Here is a 27621-nt window from a genome sequence, read left to right as displayed (position 1 = left end):
TGCCATCACTGAGAATACAGCCTATCCGTATACTAGAGAGCAGCGGTGACATCACTGAGAATACAGCCTATCCGTATACTAGAGAGCGGTGACATCACTGAGAATACAGCCTATCCATATACTAGAGAGCAGCGGTGACATCACTGAGAATACAGCCTATCCATATACTAGAGAGCAGTGACATCACTGAGAATACAGCCTATCCGTATACTAGAGAGCGGTGACATCACTGAGAATACAGCCTATCCGTATACTAGAGAGCAGTGACATCACTGAGAATACAGCCTATCCATATACTAGAGAGCGGTGACATCACTGAGAATACAGCCTATCCGTATACTAGAGATCAGCGGTGACATCACTGAGAATACAGCCTATCCATATACTAGAGAGCGGTGACATCACTGAGAATACAGCCTATCCGTATACTAGAGAGCAGTGACATCACTGAGAATACAGCCTATCCGTATACTAGAGAGCAGCGTTGACATCACTGAGAATACAGCCTATCCGTATACTAGAGAGCAGCGTTGACATCACTGAGAATACAGCCTATCCGTATACTAGAGAGCAGTGACATCACTGAGAATACAGCCTATCCATATACTAGAGAGCAGCGTTGACATCACTGAGAATACAGCCTATCCGTATACTAGAGAGCAGCGGTGACATCACTGAGAATACAGCCTATCCGTATACTAGAGAGCAGCGTTGACATCACTGAGAATACAGCCTATCCGTATACTAGAGAGCAGCGGTGACATCACTGAGAATACAGCCTATCCGTATACTAGAGAGCAGTGACATCACTGAGAATACAGCCTATCCATATACTAGAGAGCGGTGACATCACTGAGAATACAGCCTATCCGTATACTAGAGATCAGCGGTGACATCACTGAGAATACAGCCTATCCATATACTAGAGAGCGGTGACATCACTGAGAATACAGCCTATCCGTATACTAGAGAGCAGTGACATCACTGAGAATACAGCCTATCCGTATACTAGAGAGCAGCGTTGACATCACTGAGAATACAGCCTATCCGTATACTAGAGAGCAGCGTTGACATCACTGAGAATACAGCCTATCCGTATACTAGAGAGCGGTGACATCACTGAGAATACAACCTATCCGTATACTAGAGAGCAGTGACATCACTGAGAATACAGCCTATCCGTATACTAGAGAGCGGTGACATCACTGAGAATACAGCCTATCCGTATACTAGAGAGCGGTGACATCACTGAGAATACAGCCTATCCGTATACTAGAGATCAGCGTTGACATCACTGAGAATACAGCCTATCCATATACTAGAGAGCGGTGACACTGAGAATACAGCCTATCCGTATACTAGAGAGCAGTGACATCACTGAGAATACAGCCTATCCGTATACTAGAGAGCAGTGACATCACTGAGAATACAGCCTATCAGTAGAGATCAGCCTTGCCTATTACCTGATTGGGCCTGTGGGTTGTCCTTCCTCAGGGGCCGGCTATCGGTGAATAATGTGGGGCTGTCACTCAGGGCTTTGCGCCCGGACAGGCCCCCTCGGCAGCTCCCTATGGCACTGGTGAATAGGTTGGTGTGCTCTTCACTACTCCCGGTTTCAGAGCTGGAGGTCAGGCTGGTCAGCGAGAGGCCGGCAGAGCCGCTGCAGCAGTCGATCTGTAATGGAGCCTGCAGTCCTATAGGGCCGGTGTCGGGGGTGTCTCTTCGGTGCCACGGTTCCTCTCGGCTCAGGTGACTGCAGGATAAGCGGCAGCGGTTCTTGTCCTTATGTTTGTACCTCTCGCTATTATTGTCCTTCCCAAATCTGTAACGCTTTAGAGATTCCAGGACTGTCCGAGAGGAGCTGACTCTGGCCAGGGGGTCCATGGAGAGCTGCTCGGCAGAGCGGTGCTCCCGATGCTTGTGGCGATGGCGGTGCTTGTGCTCCAGCATCCAGCTGTACGCCATATCTGGGGGGACGCTGGGGTAGGTGCCCACTGGCAGAAGCGGGGTGCGGCTGCTGGAGAGGAAGGCTTCCTGGCGGAGCAGCTTGTGTTTCTTCTTATGGTACTTGGCTGGGTTGAGTAATAGATGACCTGTGTGCATGTACGATGGGGGGTGCAGGGGTGCAGTAAATGAGGGGGAGGGAGGGGGAGGATAAATAGTGGGTGGGTAGCGGCCATAATAACTTAAGCCAATAGGGGCAGCAGTGAGAGGGGAGTGGGAGTAAGGCATGCTGTATGAGGGGTAGAAGCCTGTGCCGGAGAGCGGGAAGCCCAGGCTGTGCATAAAGGGCATCTCCGACATTGTCTCCCGCATTTTGGGCGGCCGCCCCCGCTTCTTCTTTAGATCCGGCTTCCGGATGTAGTGCAAAGGATCCAAGGGGAAGGTGGGGTGGCTGTAAAAGCTATTGAAATTGAGGCGAAATATTGTGGGCAGCAAGTCCCTGGGAATGAAGTGATGGCTGCGATGAGTGATGTGCAGCTCGCTGAGGTGAGCGATGATCTCCTCCAAGTCGGCCAAGAAGTCGGGGTCCTGGCGGCTGCGCAGCTGCGGGTACTTCTTTTTGCGCTTCCTCTTCTGCCTCTTGAGTTTGTCGTAGCTGAGGAAGTCGTAGCTCCTGTGCTTACACTTGTGCTTGTGCTTCTCCTTCAGGCTGCCGAGCACTGCCGAAGCCTCCGGTGCGATCAGCGATATGTGCTCAAAGGAATGTCTCCTCTTCTTCTGAGCACACAACTTCTCGGCACGGTCCGAGGTGCTGTTGTTGTCGGTTCCGATGCCGCTGTCACTGGGGATGGTCTCATCGCTGTGAGACTCGCTGATGGGTGAAGACGTGGCTTCCTTCAGGGCGCTGATCTCGTTCAGGTGGGATGGAGAGTTGGGCAGCAGCGTCGGAGGGGAATCCTTGGAAGCTTTTCGCATGGCGAGCGTCTGAAGGAAGGAACCGTGCCGAGAGTGCATGTGTGCGTAGGGCAGCGAGCTTGGCTCCACAAAGCTGGCATCGCTGCCTAAGGGGCTCTGGGAATCGCTTGTACTAGAAGAGAAGGAACTGATAGGAGATGGGAGAACCTCGGCCGGAGAGAGGACAGACACCATCATCTGCCCCAAGGCGTTGGACTCCTGCTGAGCCACGTCACCCGCGGGGCTCTTGCCGAGAATACAGTCCACGGTTGCCTTTGGCTTGCGGCCCCTTCTCTTCCCTATGTAGATGGTTCCTTTCTTGCTGACGTTGATCTGTTGCCCTAGTTTGGAGCTGAATGTGGCCGCCAGGGTGGACACCGGCCCAGGCATCTTTGTTTGCACTTTGCCTTTGCAGGTTTGCTCGGTGCCACTATTAAGGATCTGGCTCAGCAGCTTCTTCCTCTTGATGGTTTTCATCTTATTGATTTTTCGGATGATGGTCTTCATGAGCTGCCCGTTATTCCTCCTTACAGACTTCTTGTCCGGCTCACCACATGCCGCACCGCCTCGATAAGGCTCCTCGTTCGTGTGAAGTTTGCCATGCAGGTCTTCGTTCTGCTGACGCTCGCTCTCAAAATCAGTCCGCTTTGGATGATCAGTGACCAAGAAAGGTGCAACAGAGAGCACAGGGGGTGCCCGCAGCGGAGGGGCAGCGTCTCGCCTTGGCCTCCCTCGCTTTCGTGGAAAGAGAGGCCTGGAAAGACTTGTTTTTAGAGATGGCATCTCTACTTCAGGCTGCAGAACTGGAGGGCCCGGCTCCTCCTTAGAATGGGAAGAAACAACCTTGAAGGAGGGAATTTTTAGGGTTCTTTTGGGAGGAGCATACAAATGTGGCATGTCCTTACTCTTTGGCTTTCCTCGATTCGGTTTCAGAGCGACCAAAGTATCTATCATTTTGTAGTTGCGGTGAGTGCTGTATACCTTGGGGGTCTCCTTGGCAGGTGCATTATGGGAAGTGCTTGCCCTCTGGACAGTCAATGCCGCTCTGCCGCCACCTTTCTCTGCTGCGTCTTGCTTACGTGCTACCGTCTCCTTGGAGGAGTACTGGATGCTTTTGCACGGGACTCTTGTCCACCTGGGCTTCTTACCTTTTCGCTTTCTGAAATGTTTAGCCTGTGTGTTGCTGGCGCCCCCCACAGGTTGGACGGTGGAGCTCGGCTTCTCCGTCACTGTGCTAACTTTTATCATCTGCTTTTTTCTAAGCAAACTTGCAAAACTGACAATGGAAGGATCTGACTTGTGAGCGGCGGGCTGCACACGCTGAGTGGGCTTCTTACTGGAGTCGCAGGTCCCACTGGGTAAGCGGCTGCTCGCTTTGACCTGACAAATGCTTCTGTCCTCTTTACACATCTTACTATTGTGTAGTAAGTCCAGAGAGTGTTGTGGGGTCGGGGGCCCCGCAGGTAAAGTGTCTGATGTACGCTGGCTTTTGTCACTTGGCTCATGGATACATTCCACACGGGTGGTGTCAGGGTGTAAGTGCAAGGAACTGGACACTGGGGACTGGGAACAATTCACATTGGAGCTCCTGGTGCAGGACGTTAGAGACGTTGCTGGTGTCGGAGAAGGCAGGTGTCCTTCACACACGGCACTGAACGGTGACACGGCTGCAGAGGCATCAGATACGCCCCCATTCCTGTAGTCCAACGAAGTGCAATAGATGGGACACCGCTTTTCCTGCATGCCTGGGTCCGGCGTTGCGAGTGCCCGCTCATTACAAGTCTCCTTCTCCGCACCAGCTGCCTCTTTCATATTGCAGAACTTTTCGAGGACGCTTTCCTTGGCGGGTCGGGCGCTAACATTCTCTAACACAGGGCTGAAGTTTTTGTCAGGCTCTTGGGAGGAACCACTAGGTGGGGTAGACGGAGAGTTCCTGACTGAAGCAGAGTCCGTCTCTAGAGCGGCCCTCTCCTCGGGGCGGCCCACGGCGGACTGCTTTTTGGCTCTGATTTTGGAAGACTTGGAAGGTGGGCAGGTGGCTATGAGCTGGGCGAGCTTCTCGGTAACACTGCTGGCTGTGCCATTGACCACAACCCTGTCCTTTAAGTCAGGGGGGTCCCTGTTACTGACAAGTCCTGGTGTTGCCGCCTTGTTGTGCTCGGTTACTTCTGAGTGCAAAGGTGAAGGATTCTTTGTCGAAGATTTCTTCTCTTCCTCTGGCCTGACCTGTAAACGCTCCACTTTGGGGTCGTCTAGAGTTTGGTTGTCTCCAGACGTCTTGATCACTTTGGAGGAGTCCTAGAAGACACAAAATAAAAGAGCTGGTTAGAAGATGTAGCAAGGGAGGGGTAGGCCGTGTCTCATGAACATACGGCAGTATTCTGACTGGATTGGGGGTCTCCTGAGCCTCCATTGTGAGGCCTCTGGTGGCGTAGACACCTGCAAGAACTCTAACCTTATCTATGATGTTGTATGTGTACACATTGGGCAATACTCAGGATAATTACCTATGGCTCACGTGGTGTTAGTGTGAACAGGGCCTCTGTAAGACGTCTGCTGAGATCATGACTCATTTCAGGAAATAGTTCCAGATGCTTCTCTGGAGGCCTCTGACAATACAACAATATCGGGTATCAGAGATGACGGGGGAGTGCGGCTCACAGCCCGGACCGCAGGCCCCTTTATTACCCCATGATCCTACAACCCTCATATAGCCGGGATCGAGTCCTCTGGGCATTCCCCCCCATGTGCCCCCTCGCTGTACTCAGCAGACATGGCCGGCCATCAGCTGTCTCTGTTTTGTGTACGCAGAGAACAAGGGTGGGAAAAAAAAAACCCTACGGAGGAATGTAATGCCGAAGCAGAATTAGCATAATAGCAACTGCTGCTATAGAGAAGCTGGGCATCGTGCCAGCTGCCATGTTCTCCGGCTCTGCACTGCTCCCCCCCTTCCTAAAACAGGGCGCTACGTAACCTGCAACTACACAAACCATTAATAACCACAGAAGCCATCTATGAGGTACAAGCCCACCAGTCTAAGAGGTACAAGCCCACCAGTCTATGAGGTACAAGCCCACCAGTCTACGAGGTACAAGCCCACCAGTTTACGAGGTACAAGCCCACCAGTCTACGAGGTACCAGCCCACCAGTCTACGAGGTACAAGCCCACCAGCCTACGAGGTACAAGCCCACCAGCCTACGAGGTACAAGCCCACCAGTCTACGAGGTACAAGCCCATCAGTCTACGAGGTACAAGCCCACCAGTCTACGAGGTACAAGCCCACCAGTCTACGATCTATAACCCCACGAGGTACAAGCTCACCAGTCTGCGAGGTACAAGCCCACCAGTCTGCGAGGTACAAGCCCACCAGTCTACGAGGTACCTGCCCACCAGTCTACGATCTATAACCCCACGAGGTACAAGCTCACCAGTCTGCGAGGTACAAGCCCACCAGTCTACAAGGAACAAGCACACCAGCTTACGGAGTACAAGCACACCAGTCTATGAGGTACAAGCCCACCAGTCTACGAGGTACAAGCCCACCAGTCTACGATCTATAAGCCCACGATGTACAAGCTCACCAGTCTGCGAGGTACAAGCCCGCCAGTCTGCGAGGTACAAGCCCGCCAGTCTGCGAGGTACAAGCCCGCCAGTCTGCGAGGTACAAGCCCGCCAGTCTGCGAGGTACAAGCCCGCCAGTCTGCGAGGTACAAGCACACCAGCTTACGGGGTACAAGCACACCAGTCTATGAGGTACAAACCCACCAGTCTACGAGGTACAAGCCCACCAGTCTACGAGGTACAAGCCCACCAGTCTACGAGGTACAAGCCCACCAGTCTACGAGGTACAAGCCCACCAGTCTACGAGGTACAAGCCCATCAGTCTACGAGGTACAAGCCCACCAGTCTACGAGGTACAAGCCCACCAGTCTACGATCTATAACCCCACGAGGTACAAGCTCACCAGTCTGCGAGGTACAAGCCCACCAGTCTACGAGGAACAAGCACACCAGCTTACGGGGTACAAGCACACCAGTCTATGAGGTACTAGCCCACCAGTCTACGAGGTACAAGCCCACCAGTCTACGATCTATAACCCCACGAGGTACAAGCTCACCAGTCTGCGAGGTACAAGCTCACCAGTCTGCGAGGTACAAGCCCACCAGTCTGCGAGGTACAAGCCCACCAGTCTGCGAGGTACAAGCCCGCCAGTCTGCGAGGTACAAGCCCGCCAGTCTGCGAGGTACAAGCCCACCAGTCTACGAGGAACAAGCACACCAGCTTACGGGGTACAAGCACACCAGTCTATGAGGTACAAACCCACCAGTCTACGAGGTACAAGCCCACCAGTCTACGATCTATAACCCCACGAGGTACAAGCTCACCAGTCTGCGAGGTACAAGCCCACCAGTCTGCGAGGTACAAGCCCACCAGTCTGCGAGGTACAAGCCCACCATTCTACGAGGTACAAGCCCACCAGTCTACGAGGAACAAGCACACCAGCTTACGGGGTACAAGCCCACCAGTCTACGAGGTACAAGCCCACCAGTCTACGATCTATAACCCCACGAGGTACAAGCTCACCAGTCTGCGAGGTACAAGCCCACCAGTCTGCGAGGTACAAGCCCACTAGTCTACGAGGTACAAGCCCACCAGTCTACGAGGTACAAGCCCACCAGTCTACGAGGTACAAGCCCACCAGTCTACGAGGTACAAGCCCACCAGTCTACGAGGTACAAGCCCACCAGTCTACGGGGTACAAGCCCATCAGTCTACGAGGAACAAGCACACCAGCCTACGAGGTACAAGCACACCAGTCTACGAGGTACAAGCACACCAGTCTACGAGGTACAAGCACACCAGTCTACGAGGTACAAGCACACCAGCCTACGAGGTACAAGCCCATGAGGTACAAGCCCACCAGTTTACGAGGTACAAGCCCATCAGTCTACGAGGTACAAGCTTACCAGTCTACAAGGTACAAGCTCACCAGTCTACGAGGTACAAGCACACCAGCCTACGAGGTACAAGCACACCAGCCTACGAGGTACAAGCACACCAGCCTACGAGGTACAAGCCCACCAGTTTACGAGGTACAAGCCCATCAGTCTACAAGGTACAAGCTTACCAGTCTACAAGGTACAAGCTCACCAGTCTACGAGGTACAAGCACACCAGTCTACGAGGTACAAGCCCATTAGCCTACGAGGTACAAGCCCACCAGGTACAAGTCCATCAGTTTATGAGGTACAAGCCCACCAGTCTACAAGGTACAAGCCCATGAGGTACAAGCCCACCAGCGTACGAGGTACAAGCACACCAGTCTACGATGTATAACCCCACGAGGTACAAGCTCACCAGTCTACGATGTATAACCCCACGAGGTACAAGCTCACCAGTCTACGAGGTACAAGCCCATTAGCCTACGAGGTACAAGCCCACCAGTCTACGAGGTACAAGCCCATGAGGTACAAGCCCACCAGTCTACGAGGTACAAGCCCACCAGTTTACGAGGTACAAGCCCATCAGTCTACGAGGTACAAGCCCACCAGTCTACGAGGTACAAGCCCATGAGGTACAAGCCCACCAGTCTACGAGGTACAAGCCCACCAGTTTACGAGGTACAAGCCCATCAGTCTACGAGGTACAAGCTTACCAGTCTACGAGGTACAAGCTCACCAGTCTACGAGGTACAAGCCTATTAGCCTACGAGGTACAAGCCCACCAGGTACAAGCCCACCAGTCTACAAGGTACAAGCCCATGAGGTACAAGCCCACCAGCGTACGAGGTACAAGCACACCAGTCTAGGATGTATAACCCCACGAGGTACAAGCTCACCAGTCTACGATGTATAACCCCACAAGGTACAAGCTCACCAGTCTACGAGGTACAAGCCCACGAGGTACAAGCCCATTAGCCTACGAGGTACAAGCCCACCAGTCTACGAGGTACAAGCCCATGAGGTACAAGCCCACCAGTCTACGAGGTACAAGCCCACCAGTTTACGAGGTACAAGCCCATCAGTCTACGAGGTACAAGCTTACCAGTCTACGAGGTACAAGCTCACCAGTCTACGAGGTACAAGCCTATTAGCCTACGAGGTACAAGCCCACCAGGTACAAGCCCACCAGTCTACAAGGTACAAGCCCATGAGGTACAAGCCCACCAGCGTACGAGGTACAAGCACACCAGTCTACGATGTATAACCCCACGAGGTACAAGCTCACCAGTCTACGATGTATAACCCCACGAGGTACAAGCTCACCAGTCTACGAGGTACAAGCCCACGAGGTACAAGCCCATTAGCCTACGAGGTACAAGCCCACCAGTCTACGAGGTACAAGCCCATGAGGTACAAGCCCACCAGTCTACGAGGTACAAGCCCACCAGTTTACGAGGTACAAGCCCATCAGTCTACGAGGTACAAGCTTACCAGTCTACGAGGTACAAGCTCACCAGTCTACGAGGTACAAGCCTATTAGCCTACGAGGTACAAGCCCACCAGGTACAAGCCCACCAGTCTACAAGGTACAAGCCCATGAGGTACAAGCCCACCAGCGTACGAGGTACAAGCACACCAGTCTAGGATGTATAACCCCACGAGGTACAAGCTCACCAGTCTACGATGTATAACCCCACGAGGTACAAGCTCACCAGTCTACGAGGTACAAGCCAACGAGGTACAAGCCCATTAGCCTACGAGGTACAAGCCCACCAGTGTACGAGGTACAAGCCCACCAGTGTACGAGGTACAAGCCCATGAGGTGCAAGCCCACCAGTGTACGAGGTACAAGCCCATTATGAATATCCTCTTATACAAGATAAGACTCCTCTACAAGGATTAAACCCATCTATGAGTTATAACCCCCTTAACGAGGCATAACGGATATCGGAGTCTGTATGAGGAGTGTGAAGGATATTGGAGGCTGTATGAGGAGTGAGAAGGATATCACGGCTGTATGAGGAGTGTGAAAGATATCAGGGTCTGTATGAGGAATGTGAAGGATATCGGGGGCTGTATGAGGAGTGAGAAGGATATCGGAGGCTGTATGAGGAGTAAGAAGGCTATCGGAGGCTGTATGAGGATGAAGAAGGATATCGGAGGTTGAATAAGGAGTGTGAAGGATATTGGGGGCTGTATGAGGATAAAGAAGGATATCAGAGGCTGAATGAGGAGTGAGGATATCGGGGGCTGTATGAGGAGTAAGAAGGATATCGGAGGCTGTATGAGGAGTAAGAAGGATATCGGGGGTTGTATGAGGAGTAAGAAGGATATCGGGGGTTGTATGAGGAGTGTGAAGGATATTGGGGGCTGTATGAGGAGTGTGAAGGATATTGGGGGCTGTATGAGGAGTAAGAAGGATATCGGGGGCTGTATGAGGAGTAAGAAGGATATCGGGGGCTGTATGAGGAGTGAGAAGGATATCGGGGGCTGTATGAGGAGTGTGAAGGATATCGGGGGCTGTATGAGGAGTGAGAAGGATATCGGGGGCTGTATGAGGAGTGTGAAGGATATCGGGGGCTGTATGAGGAGTGTGAAGGATATCGGGGGCTGTATGAGGAGTGAGAAGGATATCGGGGGCTGTATGAGGAGTGTGAAGGATATTGGGGGCTGTATGAGGATGAAGAAGGATATTGGAGGCTGAATAAGGAGTGTGAAGGATATTGGGGGCTGTATGAGGAGTGTGAAGGATATTGGGGGCTGTATGAGGATAAAGAAGGATATCGGAGGCTGAATAAGGAGTGAGAAGGATATTGGGGGCTGTATGAGGAGTGTGAAGGATTTTGGGGCAGATAGTTGATCATCATCCATATCTCTACAAGAGCGGCAGATCATATCCACTGCATACAATGTCTTTCCGTCACCTCTAAAATCCAACATAACCGCGCCGACTAAAAACTCCCGCCTGTATCCAGCGAATTAGGTCAGCTGTCACCATGACAACCACCAAAAGCTGCATCAAGATACCGAGATACAAGCTACTGCTAAAATATCTTCATCACAACTAAAAATACCAGCACGTCTGTATGCAACAACATGAGGGTAGCGCAGAGACCGACACACTGTGACGAGACCTCCAGCTGTGACCCCAGAATCACCGTACAGATATAAACACCACCAATCTGTACACAGCTGCAGGAGACCGACACACTGTGACGAGAGAATATCAGGATGTATACAATAACTAAAGAGGATACACAGCGAGAGCGCAAGGATGAGACCAGAGGGCGGGAATAACCGACACGGGTGTATATGTTATATAACCGTATACTGCCAGTGCAGTCAAACTATATACTGTAAGAGAGGCTACACTATATACTATAAGAGCGAACACACTATATACATATACCTGACCTATAACATACCGCTCATACATATACCTATAATATACCGCTCATAAATATACCTATAATATACCGCTCATACATATACCTATAATATACCGCTGTAACATATACCTATAACATACCGCTCATACATATACCTATAATATACCACTCATACATATACCTATATAATATACCGCTCTTACATATACCAATAATATACCGCTCTTACACATACCTATAATATACCGCTCATAAATATACCTATAATATACCGCTCATAAATATACCTATCATATACCGCTCTTACATATACCTATAATGTACCGCTCATACATATACCGCTCATACATATACCTATAATGTACCGCTCATACATATACCTATAATATACCGCTCTTACATATACCTATAATGTACCGCTCATACATATACCTATAATATACCGCTCTTACATATACCTATAATATACCGCTCTTACATATACCTATAATACACAGCTCATAAATATACCTATAATATACCGCTCATACATATACCTATAATATACCGCTCTAACATATACCAATAATATACCGCACATACATATACCTATCATATACCGCTCTTACATATACCTATAATGTACCGCTCATACATATACCGCTCATACATATACCTATAATGTACCGCTCATACATATACCTATAATATACCGCTCTTACATATACCTATAATATACCGCTCTTACATATACCTATAATACACAGCTCATAAATATACCTATAATATACCGCTCATACATATACCTATAATATACCGCTCTAACATATACCAATAATATACCGCACATACATATACCTATAATATACCGCTCATACATATACCTATAATATACCACTCTTACATATACCTGTCCTATAATATACCGCTCTTACATATACCTGTCCTATAATATACTGCTCTTATATATACCTATAATATACCGCTCTAACATATACCTGTTCTATAATATACTGCTCTTACATATACCTATCCTATAATATACCGCTCTAACATATACCTATAATATACCACTCTTACATATACCTATAATATACCGCTCTAACATATACCTATCATATACCGCTCTTACATATACCTATAATATACCGCTCTAACATATACCTATCATATACCGCTCTTACATATACCTATAATATACCGCTCTTACATATACCTATAATATACCGCTCTAACATATACCTATCATATACTGCTCTTACATATACCTATAATATACCACTCTTACATATACCTGTCCTATAATATAATGCTCTTACATATACCTATAATATACCGCTCTAACATATACCTGCCCTATAATATAACGCTCTTACATATACCGCTCTAACATATAGCTGTCCTATAATACAAATACCTGCTCCAGGTCCATCGCAACACCACCAACATGGCCTGCAGGGCAGAGCTAGGCAGACTCCCCCTATGGCTCACCATACAGAAGAGGGTGCTAGCTTTCCAGGCACACATCCAGGGGAGCGACTCCTACCACCACCAAGCATGGCTAAGCCACCGGAGCAAACCAGACATTCACCAACCAAACAGCAGCCAACCACCAAACCAAAAACACCAACAGAGGATAACCAAGGCCGAAATAAAGGCGACCACAGAGGCAAACAGAGAGCAGTACATTGAAGAATGGAGAAACGAAATAAATAACTCCAAGAAACTCACCAATGTGTACCAATCCCTACAAAGGGACTACACCATGGCCACCTACCTGGAGAGAATACGCCACCCCAAGCACAGACAGACCCTGAGCCGGTACAGACTGAGCGCCCACAACCTAGAGATAGAGACGGGGCGATACAGACAGACGTACAAGCCACGGGAGAAGAGACTGTGCCAGCACTGTGACCAGGGGGCCCTAGAAGACCAGACCCACTTCCTGCTACACTGCACCAAATACTCAGCTGTGAGGGCCGTCTACTACCAAAGACTCTCTGCCCACATCCCAGACTGGGAGAAGAGGAAACTCTACATCCTACTGGGAGAAGAAGAGGCCACTGTGGAGATCGCTGCCCAATACGTGTCCAGCTGTCACCAAACAAGAGGAAGATGAGACTCCATGGACTGTTATATTTATCCCAATACACCCGCCCCACCCCCACCTCCCCATATAGAGGTCACCAAGGAAGAGGAAGATGAGACTCCACGGACTGTTATATTTATCCCAATACACCCGCCCCACCCCCACCTCCCCATATAGAGGTCACCAACTAAGAGGAAGATGAGACTCCACGGACTGTTATATTTATCCCAATACACCCGCCCCACCCACCCCCACCTCCCCATAATATAACGCTCTTCCATAAACCTATAATATACCGCTCTAACATATACCTGTCCTATAATATACTGCTTTTACATATACCTATAATATACCGCTCTAACATATACCTGTCCTATAATATAACGCTGTTGCATATACCTATATTATACCGCTCTAACATATACCTGTCCGATAATATAACGCTCTTGCATATACCTATAATATACCGCTCTAACATATACCTATAATATACCGCTCTTACATATACCTATAATATACCGCTCTAACATATACCTATAATATACCGCTCTTACATATACCTATAATATACCGCTCTAACATATACCTATAATATACCGCTCTAACATATACCTATAATATACCGCTCTTACATATACCTATAATATACCGCTCTTATATATACCTATAATATACCGCTCTAACATATACCTGTCCTATAATATACCGCTCTTCCATATACCTATAATATACCGCTCTAACATATACCTGTCCTATAATATAACGCTCTTCCACATACCTATAATATACCGCTCTAACATATACCTGTCCTATAATATACCGCTCTTCCATATACCTATAATATACCGCTCTTACATATACCTGTCCTATAATATACCACTCTTCCATATACCTATAAAATACTGCTCTTAAATATACCTATAATACACCGCTCTTACATTTATGAAAAATGTACCACTCTTACATATACCTGTCCAATAATATACCGCTCTTACATATACCTGTCCTATAATATACTGCTCTTGCATATACCTATAATATACCGCTCTAACATATACCTGTCCTATAATATAACACTCTTCCATATACCTAGAATATACCGCTCTACATATACCTGTCCTATAATATACCGCTCTTACATATACCTGTCCTATAATATACTGCTCTTGCATATACCTATAATATACCGCTCTTACATATACCTATAATATACTGCTCTTACATATACCTATAATATACCGCTCTAACATATACCTGTCCTATAACATACTGCTCTTACGTATACATATACCTATAATATACCGCTCTAACGTATACCTGTCCTATAATATAACGCTCTTGCATATACCTATAATATACCGCTCTAACATACACCTGTCCTATAATATAACGCTCTTCCATATACCTATAATATACCGCTCTAACATATACCTGTCCTATAATATAACGCTCTTGCATATACCTATATTATACCGCTTTTACATATACCTGTCCTATAATATAACACTCTTACGGATACATGTCCTATAATATACCGCTCTAACATATACCTATAATATACCGCTCTAACGTATACCTGTCCTATAATATAACGCTCTTCCATATACCTATAATATACCGCTCTAACATATACCTGTCCTATAATATAACGCTCTTGCATATACCTATATTATACCGCTTTTACATATACCTGTCCTATAATATAACACTCTTACGTATACATGTCCGATAATATACCGCTCTAACATATTCCTATAATATACCGCTCTAGCATATACCTGTCCTATAATATAACGCTCTTGCATACACCTATAATATACCGCTCTAACATACACCTGTCCTATAATATAACGCTCTTCCATATACCTATAATATACCGCTCTAGCATATACCTGTCCTATAATATAACGCTCTTGCATACACCTATAATATACCGCTCTAACGTATACCTGTCCTATAATATAACGTTCTTCCATATACCTATAATATACCGCTCTAACATATACCTGTCCTATAATATACCGCTCTTACATATACCTGTCCTATAATATACCGCTCTTACATATACCTATAATATACCGCTCTAACGTATACCTGTCCTATAATATAACGCTCTTCCATATACCTATAATATACCGCTTTTACATACACCTGTCCTATAATATAACGCTCTTCCATATACCTATAATATACCGCTCTAACGTATACCTGTCCTATAATATAACGCTCTTGCATACACCTATAATATACCGCTCTAACATACACCTGTCCTATAATATAACGCTCTTCCATATACCTATAATATACAGCTCTAACATATACCTGTCCTATAATATAACGCTCTTACGGATACATGTCCTATAATATACCGCTCTAAAATATACCTATAATATACCGCTCTAACATATACCTGTCCTATAATATAACGCTCTTCCATATACCTATAATATACCGCTCTAACATATACCTGTCCTATAATATAACGCTCTTACGGATACATGTCCTATAATATACCGCTCTAAAATATACCTATAATATACCGCTCTAACATATACCTGTCCTATAATATAACGCTCTTCCATATACCTATAACATACCGCTCTAACATATACCTGTCCTATAATATACTTCTCTTACGTATACATGTCCTATAATATACCGCTCTTACATATACCTATAATATACTGCTTACATATACCGCTCTTACATATACCTATAATATACCGCTCTTCCATATTCCTGTCCTATAATATAACACTCTTACATATACCTAGAATAAACCGCTCTACATATACCTGTCCTACAATATAACGCTCTCTAACATATACCTGTCCTATAATATAGCGCTCTTCCATATACCTATAATATACCGCTCTAACATATACCTGTCCTATAGTGTAATGTTCTTGCATATACCTATAATATACCGCTCTAACATAAACCTGTCCTATCATATACCGCTCTTACATATACCTATAATATACTGCTTACATATACCTATAATATACCGCTCTTACATATACCTGTCCTATCATATACCGCTCTTACATATACCTATAATATACTGCTTACATATACCTATAATATACCGCTCTTACATATACCTATAAAATACCGCTCTTCCATATTCCTGTCCTATAATATACTGCTTTTACATATACCTATAATATACCGCTCTAACATATACCTGTCCTATAATATACTGCTCTTACGTATACCTGTCCTATAATATAACGCTCTTCCATATACCTATATTATACCGCTCTAACATATACCTGTCCTATAATATAACGCTCTTGCATATACCTATAATATACCGTTATAACATATACCTGTCCTATAATATAATGCTCTTCCATATACCTATAATATACCGCTCTAACATATACCTGTCCTATAATATAACACTCTTGCATATACCTATAATATACCGCTCTAACATATACCTGTCCTATAATATACCGCTCTTACATATACCTATAATATACCGCTCTTCCATATTCCTGTCCTATAATATAACGCTCTTGCATATACCTATAATATACCGTTATAACATATACCTGTCCTATAATATAATGCTCTTCCATATACCTATAATATACCGCTCTAACATATACCTATAATATACTGCTCTTACATATACCTATAATATACCACTCTTCCAGATACCTGTCCTATAATATACCGCTCTTACATATACCTATAATATACCGCTCTTACATATACCTATAATATACCGCTCTTACATATAACTATAATATACCGCTCTAACATATACCTATAATATACCGCTCTAACATATACCTGTCCTATAATATAACGCTCTTCCATATACCTATAATATACCACTCTTACATATACCTATAATATACCGCTCTTACATATACCTATACTATACCGCTCTTACATATACCTATAATATACCACTCTTACATATACCTATAATATACCGCTCTTACATATACCTGTCCTATAATATACTGCTCTTACATATACCTATAATATACCGCTCTTACATATATCTGTCCTATAATATACCGCTCTCACAAAACCACATAATATACAGCTATAATATATCGCTTGTACATATATGTATGCGCGGTATATAATACCTATATAATATGTATATATTAGCACAGGTATATGCATGAGCTGTATATAATATATATTTTATTATATGCATATGTAAGAGTGGTATATTATAGGACAGGTATATGTAAGAGCGGTATATTATAGGACAGGTATATGTAAGAGCGGTATATTATAGGACAGGTATATGTAAGCGCGTTATATTATAGGACAGGTATATGTAAGAGCGGTATATTATAGGACAGGTATATGTAAGAGCGGTATATTATAGGACAGGTATTTTTAAGAGCGGTATATTATAGGACAGGTATATGTAAGAGCGGTATATTATAGGACAGGTATATGTAAGATCTGTATATTATAGGACAGGTATATTTAAGAGCGGTATATTATAGGACAGGTATATGTAAGAGCGGTATATGATAGGACAGGTATATGTAAGAGCGGTATATTATAGGACAGGTATATGAAAGAGCGGTATATTATAGGACAGGTATATGTAAGAGCAGTATATGATAGGACAGGTATATGTAAGAGGGGTATATTATAGGACAGGTATTTTTAAGAGCGGTATATTATAGGACAGGTATATGGAAGAGCGTTATATTATAGGACAGGTATATGTAAGATCTGTATATTATAGGACAGGTATATTTAAGAGCGGTATATTATAGGACAGGTATATGTAAGAGTGGTATATGATAGGACAGGTATATGTAAGAGCGGTATATTATAGGACAGGTATATGAAAGAGCGGTATATTATAGGACAGGTATATGTAAGAGCAGTATATGATAGGACAGGTATATGTAAGAGGGGTATATTATAGGACAGGTATATGTAAGAGCGGTATATTATAGGACAGGTATTTGTAAGAGCGGTATATTATAGGACAGGTATATGTAAGAGCGGTATATTATAGGTATATGTAAGAGCGGTATATTATAGGACAGGTATATGTAAGAGGGGTATATTATAGGACAGGTATATGTAAGAGCGGTATATTATAGGACAGGTATTTGTAAGAGCGGTATATTATAGGACAGGTATATGTAAGAGCGGTATATTATAGGACAGATATTTGTAAGAGCAGTATATTTTATAGGACAGGTATTTGTAAGAGCGGTATATTATAGGACAGGTATTTGTAAGAGCGGTATATTATAGGACAGGTATATGTAAGAGCGGTATATTATAGGACAGGTATTTGTAAGAGCGGTATATTATAGGACAGGTATTTGTAAGAGCGGTATATTATAGGACAGGTATACGTAAGAGTGGTATATTATAGGACAGGTATATGTAAGAGCGGTATATCATAGGACAGGTATTTGTAAGAGCGGTATATCATAGGACAGGTATTTGTAAGCGGTATATCATAGGACAGGTATATGTAAGAGCGGTATATTATAGGACAGGTATATGTAAGAGCGGTATATTATAGGACAGGTATATGAAAGAGCGGTATATTATTATAGTATATATATCCAATCCTACGCCTACAAATATTATATATGTGACAGTTTGGATGTTTGTTATTTAATCATGCAAAAACGGCTGAACGGATTAGAATGAAATTCGGCACATAGATTGTAACGTCGATTAAAATATAGACAACTGTATATACTCGAGTATAAGCCGACCTGAATATAAGCAGAGACCCCTAATTTTACCACAAAAAAACTGGGAAAACTTATTGACTTGAGTATAAGCCTGGGGGGGGGGGGAGGAGTCTGGTCATGTGTACTACAGCTCAGTAACTCCATGGGTCTCATAGTAATAGCGGTTAACCCCATCATGTCTCTCACATTAACCCCCTGTGTGCCTCACATAAGAGTTACTGATATGTGGGACATATGGAGGTAATAATTAGGTAGCTTCATCATTAAGGTCCTTCATTAGTCCCCTCATGGGTCTCACATATCAGTAACCCTTATATGGGGCACACAGGGGTTAATAGGAGGGACATGATGGGGTTAACTGCTATTAATGTGAGGCCCATGGAGTTATAACCCCAATGGCTGACATTACTAGGCAGAGTAACTTTAGGAAGGTCCGTGTGTGTCATGTTACTGCAGCCTCCTCCTCCATATAATATACCGCTCTTACAAATACATGTCCTATAATATACCGCTTTTACATACACCTATACTATACCGCTCTTACATACACCTATACTATACCGCTCTTACATATACCTATAATATACCGCTCTTACATATACCTATAATATACCGCTCTTACATATACCTATAATATACCGCTCTTACATATACCTGTCCTATAATATACCCCTTACAAATACCTGTCCTATAATATACCTCTCTTACATATACCTGTCCTATAATATACCGCTCTTACAAATACCTGTCCTATAATATACCGCTCTTACATATACCTATAATATACCGCTCTTACATATACCTGTCCTATAATATACCGCTCTTACAAATACATGTCCTATAATATACCGCTTTTACATATATACCTATACTATACCGCTCTTACATACACCTATACTATACCGCTCTTACATATACCTATAATATACTGCTCTTACATATACCTATAATATACCGCTCTTACATATACCTATAATATACCGCTCTTACATATACCTGTCCTATAATATACCCCTCTTACAAATACCTGTCCTATAATATACCGCTCTTACAAATACCTGTCCTATAATATACCGCTCTTACAAATACCTGTCCCATAATATACCGCTCTTACAAATACCTGTCCTATAATATACCGCTCTTACATATACCTGTCCTATAATATACCGCTCTTACGTATACCTGTCCTATAATATACCGCTCTTTCAAATACCTGTCCTATAATATACCGCTCTTACATATACCTGTCCTGGGTCATTCCATATCAAGTGATCCAAATAGGAATATTTTTTTTACCTGACGTCTTTAGATTTTTTTTATTTTTATTTTTTATGAAGTACAACTTAAGTTAATTACAAATAAAAAGTTTTGAATTTTTTTCTTCATCAGTTAATTTTTTTATAGACTTCTAAAGTTTTGAAAAAGTGTGAATTTTGGCCTGGTATGGCTTTACATTTTTTAACATATCTTGGGCTAGAATTAAGATAAATAGGTGGGAGAGGCATCATTTTTCTCAGAGCGGTACCGGCTTTCATTTGATATGTCACAAGACGATGTTTCTTTATATTTTGTTTTGGAGAAATCAAATTCAAAATTTTGATGCACAATTGTGAAAAAAAACGTATGTTCTAAAATTGTGAAAAAATGCATTTGTGTTACTTGTGTTCTTGGTTATATTTGTACAGGTTTTCAACTTGGGACCAAATTGGGATCAATTTTTTTTAATTTTTTTTTTTAAGCCTTGAATCATCTGATTTTAATGTTTGTGTGAGCTTCTTCCTTTTTTCTTTTCAAATTACAACTTGCTGAATTCAACATTTATATGCAACATTAAAAAAACATAAAAAACAAATACTGTAAGTGCCAGAATAAATACACCATCAGAACACAGCTTGTTCAGCATTTTCAACCTGAATGCATTGAACAAACCGAAAGAAAAAAGCTGCTCATATCCTCAAGTGCGATTTTCTAAATAGTCTCATCCTAATTATATGTTAAAGAGAGTACAAGAACCAATATTTATAACACCTATTTCTACATGTAACAATTGTTTTTTATTATATCACTAAACATGTAATTAATTAAGAAAAATAGTCCAGTAGATAAATCCTCATTCTATAAAATATGAACCAATCAAACAATTAATAGGACATTTTTAAACTACTGGCCTTTTATCATCAATTTGTCCTTTCTAGTGAGTGAAATGTAATCTTGTCCATAAGCGCTTACTAGCAATGGCCATTTCCTTTTGTGTCACAGAGTATGTCCGGCCTGTCATGGTGTTCGGCTCCACCTGAGTTAATATCTGATTTTTGTTGACTTGTAAAATGTCTGGTTTTCTTGGATACACAAAGGATGGTGCTGGACCAGAAGGATGCAAAAAAGTCAATTTTATGTCTTCCTTTTCACAATCTTTGGAGAGTACAGTAGCAGCCACCAGCGCCGATCATATTCACAGGTCACATAACCAGTTATGTCATCCATTGCCAATCTTGTGCCGCCTTCTACCACTTCATGGACTTCACTGTCCACAGGCTGAACAGATCTGAATTCAAGATTTTCGGAATGACACTAATAGTTATATTTTAAAATATTATCCCATCGCGATCCCAACTTGAATTTTGGTACAGATGTGGCTAAGGGCATAGCAGGCCCATGTGCATTTTTTTGAAATTTTTAAATAAAACGTTTTTTTTTTTTTTGGAAATGCGTTTTAAAATTTTGCGTTTGCGTTCACATGGGTAAAATATTAACAAAGATATTCTTGTGACATATTTGGTGAAAGCCTGTATAGTTCTGAGTAGAATGGCGTTTATTTTGTTTCTCTATCTTTTTTCTAGCCTAAGTTATGAGGAGAAATGTAAAGGCAGGAAACACAGAAATTCGCACTTTTTCTGAACTTTGAAAATCAATTAAAAATCCAAAAAAATTTCTAGATTTTTTTTTTCTTCTTCACATTTTGCATTCTCTGACACACTATTACCAAATAACAAAATCTCAAAAGAATTAATATAGAGGGAAAAATCATTGGTTCACTTTACACGGAATGACCCTCCTATAATATACCGCTCTTACATATACCTGTCCTATAATATACCGCTCTTACATATACCTGTCCTATAATATACCGCTCTTACATATACCTGTCCTATAATATACCGCTCTTACAAATACATGTCCTATAATATACCGCTCTTACATATACCTATACTATACCGCTCTTACATATACCTATAATATACCGCTCTTACATATACCTGTCCTATAATATACTGCTCTTACATATACCTTTTCTATAATATACCGCTCTAACATACACCTATAATATACTGCTCTTACATACACCTATAATATACCGCTCTTACAAATACCTGTCCTATAATATACCGCTCTTACAAATACATGTCCTATAATATACCGCTCTTACATATACCTATACTATACCGCTCTTACATACACCTATAATATACCGCTCTTACAAATACCTGTCCTATAATACACCGCTCTTACATACACCTATAATATACCGCTCTTACATATACCTGTCCTATAATATACCGCTCTTACATATACCTGTCCTATAATATAACGCTCTTACAAATACCTGTCCTATAATATACCGCTCTTACATATACTTGTCCTATAATATACCGCTCTTACATACACCTATAATATACCGCTCTTACATACACCTATAATATACCGCTCTTACATATACCTGTCCTATAATATACCGCTCTTACATATACCTGTCCTATAATATAACGCTCTTACATATACCTGTCCTATAATATACCGCTCTTACAAATACCTGTCCTATAATATACCGCTCTTACATACACCTATCATATACCGCTCTTACATACACCTATAATATACCATTCTTACATACACCTATAACATACCGCCCTTACATAGTATAGCGGTGTACTCACCTGCTTGGTGGCATCCATCTTTTTGCGGGCGGTCAGCCTCCGCGTGTGCCTGATACTGGTCTTTATTGCCGGGCGGCAGACATAGTTCTCCAGGTTCTTCGGAGGCTTCTTAGTCCTTTTGGCCTGGAGACCAATCTTCAGCTTTAAGTTTCCCTCGGAGAAGTCTGTCTGGGTGACGGAGAAGTGGGGTGCTTGGCTCCCTGGGGGGGTGTCGGGGGTCTGCTCCTTGGTGCCAGGACTGGAGTCTGTTTTGCCACCAGATGTACAGGGAGGTTTCAAGGACCCATCAGAATCGGGAGCCACTCCTGACATAGCAGAGTTCCTATGGTCCATCCCAGGCTCGCTGCGCCTTCCCACACCAAGCAGCAGGCATTGACCGGCCGGCGCTGTCAGGACAGAAAACGGAGCAGAGTCAGGGTGACATCTATCATCATCTACCACGCCTGTCCACGGCCACCCACTAGCCCCAAGTACCAAAAAGTCCAGTAAGAACCGGTACAGAACACCACAGCATTAGAGCGACATCCTATAGGGATAACAGGCAAGGGGGCCACACACACATAGCGGGGGCGGCCACGTCATCACACACACACATAGCAGGGGCGGCCAGGTCACCACACACACATACATACATAGCAGGGGTGGCCACGTCATCACACACATAGCAGGGTTGGCCACGTAATCAAACACATACATAGCGGGGGCGCAAACGTCATCACACACACATAGCAGGGGCGGCCACGTCATCACACAAACACATAGCAGGGGCGGCCACGTCATCACACAAACACATAGCAGGGGCGGCCACGTCATCAGACACACAGCAAGGATGGCCAAGTCATCACACACAAACATAGCAGGGGCGGCCATGTCATCACACACAAACATAGCAGGGGCGGCCACGTCATCACACACACATAGCAGGGGCGGCCAGGTCACCACACACACACACCTATAGCAGGGACTGGCTATTGCAGCGGTGGCCACGTGATCACACACACACACAGCAGGGACAGCCAGGTCATCACACACCTATAGCGGGGGCGGCCACATCATCATACACAAACGCACATAGCAGAGGCGGCCAGGTCACCACACACCCAATAGGGACGGCCACGTCATCGCACACACACATAGCAGGGGCTGCCAGGTCACCACACACACACATAGCATGGGCGGCCAGGTCACCACACACACATAGCAGGGACGGCCACGTCATCACACACACATAGAAGAGGCGGCCAGGTCACCATTTGCACACACACAGCAGGGGCAGCCACGTCATCACACAAACATAGCAGGGGCGGCCACGTCATCACACACACACACACAGCAGGGACGGCCACGTCATCACACACACATAGCAGGGGCGGCCAGGTCATCACACACAGGGCGGCCACGTCGGCAGATACACACACACATAGCAGGGGGGCCACGTCATCAAACACACACCTATGGAGGCCACGTCATCAGATACACACACACTCATAGCAGGAGCAGACACATTGCCAGATACACATACAGAGCAGGAGCGGCCACGTCATCAGAAACACACATAGCAGAGGTGGCCACGTTGTTGGACACACACATATATAGCAGGGGCAGCTACGTCGTCAGACACACACACAAACAAATATAGCAGGGGCTGCTACACACATGGCAGGGCCGGCCACGCCATCAGACACACACATAGCAGGAGCAGCCACATTGTTAGGTACACACACATAGCAGGGGCGGCCACATCATCAGACACACACACTGCAGGGACGGCCACACACATGTAGTAGGGGTGGCCATGTCGTCATATACATACACACATAGCAGGGGCAGCCACGCACATAGCAAGCGCAGCCACGTTGTTAGATATACACAGCAGGGGCGGCCACGTTGTCATATACACATGTAGTAGGGGTGGCCATGTCGTCATATACATACACACATAGTAGGGACAGCCACGTGGTCAGATACACACACACACATAGTGGGGGGGGCCGCGTGGTCAGATACACACACACATAGGGGGGGCACGTGGTCAGATACACACACACATAGTGGGGGCACGTGGTCAGATATACACACACACAAATAGTGGGGGGGCACGTGGTCAGATATACACACACAGTGGGGGGGGCACGTGGTCAGATATACACACAGTGGGGGAACGTGGTCAGATTTCACACACACATAGTGGGGGGGACGTGGTCAGATTTCACACACACATAGTGGAAGGGCACGTGGTCAGATACACACACACACATTGTCTTTGACAATGTTATAATTCCATACATTGTAGGAGATAATGACATCATTATACAGACACACTGCTAGCTGTTACATGTATCTGTATGGCAGGGAGGTGTGACATCACAACAGTATATGTATACACACATCAGTACACACATAGAGGAGGTGATGACATCATTACATTATAAACACACAGCTTGAGGCAGTGACATCATCACAGACGTACATCATAAGAGACACATGGGAACGACAGTGATGTCATCTTCCCCAGGCCTGGTGCTGACAAGCTCCGGACAGTACATCATGGCTACGTCATGGAGCGAGCAGCCCGGCCTCCAGACTCTGCCTGCATAGTAGGCCAGCATCAGCCTCAGGCAGGGAGGGGGGCACATATATACACACAGTCACTATACCTGGCCCACACGCTGTTTACCTCTCCGGCGCCCTGCTGCTACTGCTGCTAGGCTGTCCTGGCCTCTAGGCTCTGTTTACACTGAGGAGGGCTGGCACTTCACCGAAACCCAACCCGCTACAAGCCCCTGCATCTGTACTGGGGGGAGGGGAGAGCAAGGAGGGAAGGAGGGATTCCCAGGAACAGCACCCATTAACTCCTGAGTGACTGGAGCCGACACAGCGCAGACGCTACATACTGCACCTGTACACTATAGAGATTATACTAGGCAGCAGCCTCCCCCGTACACTGTATACATCGCCTGCAGCCTCCCCCCCGTACACTATATACATCACCTGCAGCCTCCCCCGTACACTGTATACATCGCCTGCAGCCTCCCCCCCGTACACTATATACATCGCCTGCAGCCTCCCCCCGTACACTATATACATCGCCTGCAGCCTCCTCCCCGTACACTATATACATCACCTGCAGCCTCCCCCCGTACACTATATACACATCACCTGCAGCCTCCCCCCGTACACTGTATACATCACCTGCAGCCTCCCCCCCGTACACTATATACATCACCTGCAGCCTCCCCCCCGTACACTATATACACCACCTGCAGCCTCCCCCGTACACTATATACATCACCTGCAGCCTCCTCCCCGTACACTATATACATCACCTGCAGCCTCCTCCCCGTACACTATATACATCACCTGCAGCCTCCCCCCGTACACTATATACATCACCTGCAGCCTCCTCCCCGTACACTATATACATCACCTGCAGCCTCCCCCCGTACACTATATACATCACCTGCAGCCTCCCCCCGTACACTATATACATCACCTGCAGCCTCCCCCCGTACACTATATACACCACCTGCAGCCTCCCCCCTGTACACTATATACACCACCTGCAGCCTCCCCCCTGTACACTATATACATCACCTGCAGCCTCCCCCCCGTACACTATATACATCACCTGCAGCCTCCCCCCTGTACACTATATACATCACCTGCAGCCTCCCCCCCGTACACTATATACACATCACCTGCAGCCTCCCCCCGTACACTATATACATCACCTGCAGCCTCCCCCCGTACACTATATACACATCACCTGCAGCCTCCCCCCCGTACACTATATACACCACCTGCAGCTTCCCCCCGTACACATCGCCTGCAGCCTCCCCCCCGTACACTATATACACCACCTGCAGCCTCCTCCCCGTACACTATATACATCACCTGCAGCCTCCCCCCATACACTATATACATCACCTGCAGCCACCCCCCATACACTATATACATCACCTGCAGCTTCCCCCCGTACACAGCCTGCAGCCTCCCCCCGTACACTATATACATCACCTGCAGCCTCCCCCCTGTACACTATATACATCACCTGCAGCCTCCCCCCGTACACTATATACACCACCTGCAGCCTCCTCCCCGTACACTATATACATCACCTGCAGCCTCCCCCCATACACTATATACATCACCTGCAGCCACCCCCCATACACTATATACATCACCTGCAGCTTCCCCCCGTACACAGCCTGCAGCCTCCCCCCGTACACTATATACATCACCTGCAGCCTCCCCCCGTACACTATATACACCACCTGCAGCCTCCCCCCCGTACACTGTATACATCGCCTGCAGCCTCCCCCCCGTACACTATATACATCACCTGCAGCCTCCCCCCGTACACATCGCCTGCAGCCTCCCCCCCGTACACTATATACATCACCTGCAGCCTCCCCCCGTACACTATATACACCACCTGCAGCCTCCCCCCCGTACACTGTATACATCGCCTGCAGCCTCCCCCCCGTACACTATATACATCACCTGCAGCCTCCCCCCGTACACTATATACATCGCCTGCAGCCTCCCCCCGTACACTATATACATCGCCTGCAGCCTCCCCCCGTACACTGTATACATCGCCTGCAGCCTCCCCCCGTACACTATATACATCACCTGCAGCCTCCCCCCGTACACTGTATACATCACCTGCAGCCT

The 27621-nt window shown here is 45.5% G+C and overlaps 1 protein-coding gene across 1 annotated transcript in view; it reads right to left on the bottom strand.

The window, feature by feature from the left end:
* The window catches only part of ASH1L (ASH1 like histone lysine methyltransferase), a 63123-nt gene extending 37404 nt beyond the window's left edge, over positions 1–25719 (bottom strand). The window contains exons 1-3 of the mRNA XM_075261469.1: positions 25602–25719; positions 22945–23330; positions 1464–5196 (exon numbers count right to left, since the gene is read on the bottom strand). Of these exons, the coding sequence (XP_075117570.1) occupies positions 1464–5196; positions 22945–23277 (4066 nt within the window). The 5' untranslated portion in view covers positions 23278–23330; positions 25602–25719. The remainder of the gene's footprint in view (positions 1–1463; positions 5197–22944; positions 23331–25601) is intronic.
* Positions 25720–27621: the final 1902 nt, after the last annotated feature.

Source organism: Leptodactylus fuscus, unplaced genomic scaffold (genome assembly GCF_031893055.1).
Source record: "Leptodactylus fuscus isolate aLepFus1 unplaced genomic scaffold, aLepFus1.hap2 HAP2_SCAFFOLD_141, whole genome shotgun sequence".
NCBI classification, from domain to species: domain Eukaryota; kingdom Metazoa; phylum Chordata; class Amphibia; order Anura; family Leptodactylidae; genus Leptodactylus; species Leptodactylus fuscus.
The sequence above is the reverse complement of the archived record's forward strand: the minus strand, read 5'-3'. Positions and strand labels throughout refer to the sequence as shown.